Below are 3,678 nucleotides of genomic sequence, written 5' to 3'. Positions count from 1 at the left end.
ATAGATTCTCAAGGCCTTTCAGCCATCACCCCTAACTAGTCCCAGATCATCATTGTACTGAGTCATGTCCCCAAAGGATCTCAGGAAGGTGGGGGGGACTTGATCACCTTTACCCTTTCCTGCATCCCTGGGGCTGGCGTGGGGAGAAGAGATTGGGGGAGGGGAGAAGAGGGGAAGCGAGGAGACCAGGGAGAAGCTGGGGCTCACAGTCAGAAAGGGGAACTGAGGAATCAGATGGCTCTTGGTTCACATCGAGGCCCATTTATTTAGTAACTGCGGCCTTGGGCCAGTGACTGAACCTCCCTGCGTCTCAGCTGTTCCATCAGAAAAACGGGGCGAAATCCTCGGGTCGCTGTGAGGACTGGGACGTGCTGGGCACAGACCTGGGACGGAATCAATCTCCCCACATCCTGTCATCGTCACTGTTCCCATCGGCTTCCAGGACCCCGGACAGTCCCAAGTGCTTCGGGCCTTCAGCTGTGGTTGCTTTTTGGTTGCTAACGACAAGCAACCTTAGAAGTAGGTGTTGCCCTAGCTGGTTTGGCTCAGTGAATAGAGCATCGGCCTGCGGACTGAAAGGTCCCAGGTTCGATTCCGGTCAAGGGCATGTACCTTGGTTGCGGGCACATCCCCAGTAGGGGGTGTGCAGGAGGCAGCTGATCAATGTTTCTACCTCTCTATCCCTCTCCCTTCCTCTCTGTAAAAAAAATCAATAAAATATATTTTTTTAATATATTTTATTGATTTTTTTTAATATATTTTATTGATATTTTTTTAATATATTTTATTGATTTTTTACAGAGAGGAAGGGAGAGGGATAGAGAGTTAGAAACATCGATGAGAGAGAAGCATCGATCAGCTGCCTTCTGCACATCCCCTACTGGGATGTGCCCGCAACCAAGGTACATGCCCTTGTCCGGGAATCGAACCCGGGACCCTTCAGTCCACAGGCTGATGCTCTATCCACTGAGCCAAACCAGCCAGGGCAATAAAATATATTTTTTTTTAAAAAGAAGCAGGTGTTATCATCCCCCCTGATAGAGGAAGTGCCTTGGTCCATCCAGGCTGCTGTAAGGGAATACCGTAGGCGAGGTGGCTTAGAAACAACAGAAGTTCATTGCTCCTGGCTCCGGAGGCTGGACATCCAAGGTCAAGAGGCCGGCAGATTTGGTGTCTGGTCCGTAGACAGCTGTCTCCTTGCTGTGTCCTCCACCTGGCGGAAGGGGTGCGGGAGCTCTCTGGGGTTCCTTTTATAAGCGCACTCATGCCGTTCATGAGGACTCCAGTCATCGCCTAATCACCCTCCAACAACCCTACCTCCTCCCATCACATTGGAGATTAGGCTTCAATATATGAATGGGGGCGGGGGCACACAAACATTCAGTATCCTGCAGGAGGAAACTGAGGCACCGAGAGGTGAGGTCACACCCCTGAGGCCACCTAGCTAGTCACTGGCAGAGCAGGATTAAACCCAGGTTTCCCCCCCACTGCCCTTATGTATGATTGTTTTTTGTGTGTGTGTGGTTTTTTTTTGCTGATAAATAGACAGGTTTAATGATGCATTGTTCTTCACACAGATGCCTGCAGAGTCTTTAACTAAAATCCAGGAATATGCAAGTAGGCAACATAGACCAATTAGCCAGATCTAAAATAAACTGGCTTCTTGTAACTACCCTGTAAACATCACAGCTCTTCTTCCGTCCAAAATGAACATAATCTCACATGAAAACAATGTAGGGGAACCAGAAACCTAGTTTTGTGGCCAAAAGGAAAAATAGCAATGTGGTGGTTAGTTGGTGAAAGCAGGGAATCTGGAGCCTTCACTGTGCTGCTTTGCTCTTCTTACTCTTGCTCTTTTTGTCCCTTTTCTTCAGCCCATCCATGTTTGCTCTCAATAGGTTTGAATAAGCCATCTGAAGCTTATTCACTTCTTTGGAGCTCACCACTGTGCTAATCTTCTTTTTCCCATCAGTAGCTCTTAACAGACACTTGTTGTCTGAGGGCTCAAAGCCCTCCACTGAACCTTTCCTTGGAATGGGTTTAGTTCGGCCATCATACTTCTTCAGGGTGATGGACACACTGCCCGACAGCCGGCACTTCTGGAAGAGCCGGGTCAGCTCCGTCAGGAACTGCTCACTCTCCAGCAGAACCATCCCGGCTCCGCGGGCCCCACTCAAGCCACATAAGACCCAAGCAATCGGAGCCGGAAGTTCCTCCTTATGTATGATTGTTATTGTGAGTCTAGGCAAGAGGTCATCTGCGGGGGTGGGGGGGTGGGGGGGTGGGGGGTGGGATGGACCACATGCAGATGTGGGGAAGGAAACCAGACAGTCTGGGATGGGAGAGTGGGCGGAGCCAGGGGGGACCCTCAGGAGCACTTGAGAAGAAACCCTTTCCCTCAGGAGATGGAAGGAGTAAAGAAGAGGCGGAGACTTTAGGACAGGCCTGATCCAGAAGGGAGCGGGGGGGGGGGGGGGGGGTCGTCAGGCTCTGTCGATGGGCGAAAGCGGGGCTGGGGAGTGGGTAAGGAACGGGATAGAGACTCCCCCCAAAATATCAAAGGGACTCATAGAAAGAAGTGAAGAACAGGTTGAAGTCAGAAAACAGGGATGTAGAGCAGGTGGGGCAACAGTGGCCATCGGGACCAGGCTTTCGCTGGCTCATGGGAAAGAGAGCAGCTACAGTGAGCATCACTCTTACCTGCCTCCAGCCCACCCCTCTCCCCCCACCCCTGGATGCAAACCCTTGCCTTGTGACTTCGAAGCTCCTTCCATCAAGAGATGGAGTCTAGCCCCAGCTGGTGGCTCAGTTGCTTGGAGCATCGTCTTGTACAGGAAAAGGTTGCAGGTTCAATTCCCAGTCAGGGCACATACCTAGGTTTTAGGTTCGATCCCCAGACGGGGGCATACAGGAGGCAACCGACCAATGTTTCTCTCTCACATCGATATTCCTCCCTTACATGGATGCCTCTCTCTCTCTCTCCCCCTCCATCCCCCTGCCTTCCTGCCCTCCCACCTCCCTTTCCTCTGTCTCTAAAAACAATAAACATATCCTTGGGTGAGGATTTTAAAATTCTTTTTTAAAAAAATATATTTTATTGATTTTTTACAGAGAGGAAGGGAGAGGGATAGAGAGTTAGAAACATCCATGAGAGAGAAACATCGATCAGCTGCCTCCTGCACGCCTCCCACTGGGGATGTGCCAGCAACCAAGGTACATGCGACCAGAATCGAACCTGGGACCCTTCAGTCTGCAGGCCAACGCTCTATCCACTGAGCCAAACCGGTTAGGGCTTAAAATTCTTAAAAAAAAAAGGGGGGGGGGATGGTAGCCAGTTTGGCTCAGTGGATAAAGAGTGTCGGCCTACAGACTGAAGAGTCCCAGTTCGATCCCGGTCAAGGGCATATGCCTGAGTTTTGGGCTCAATCCCCAGTGTGGGGCGTGCAGGAGGCAGCCCATCAATGAGTTTCTCGCATCATTGATGTTTCTCTCCCTCTCCCTTCCCCTCTGAAATAAATATATATATTTAAAAGGAAGATGAGGGAACTTGTGCTCTGGGGATGGGCAGCCAGGGGCTTCCCATCTGCCGGCCTTGGTTTGCCCAGGGAAGCACCGTTTGGAGCAGGATCCCCAGCCGGAGGGCAGGTGGGGTGAGGGTGGGAGCCTGGAAGGAAACAG

General features: G+C 51.1%; 1 protein-coding gene across 1 annotated transcript; it reads right to left on the bottom strand.

The window, feature by feature from the left end:
- Positions 1 to 1,524: 1,524 nt before the first annotated feature.
- Positions 1,525 to 2,208, bottom strand: LOC307116655 (signal recognition particle 14 kDa protein-like). Its single transcript, XM_079800797.1, has one exon. It carries the CDS (start codon positions 2,151 to 2,153, stop codon positions 1,821 to 1,823), a length of 333 nt encoding a protein of 110 aa, XP_079656923.1. The 5' UTR covers positions 2,154 to 2,208; the 3' UTR covers positions 1,525 to 1,820.
- Between the last annotated feature and the right edge of the window lie 1,470 nt (positions 2,209 to 3,678).

The sequence above is a fragment of the Cnephaeus nilssonii genome (genome assembly GCF_951640355.1).
Source record: "Cnephaeus nilssonii genome assembly, chromosome: 20".
Lineage (NCBI taxonomy): Eukaryota > Metazoa > Chordata > Mammalia > Chiroptera > Vespertilionidae > Cnephaeus > Cnephaeus nilssonii.
Note: the sequence above shows the minus strand (reverse complement) of the source record. Positions and strands in the feature narration are given on the sequence as shown.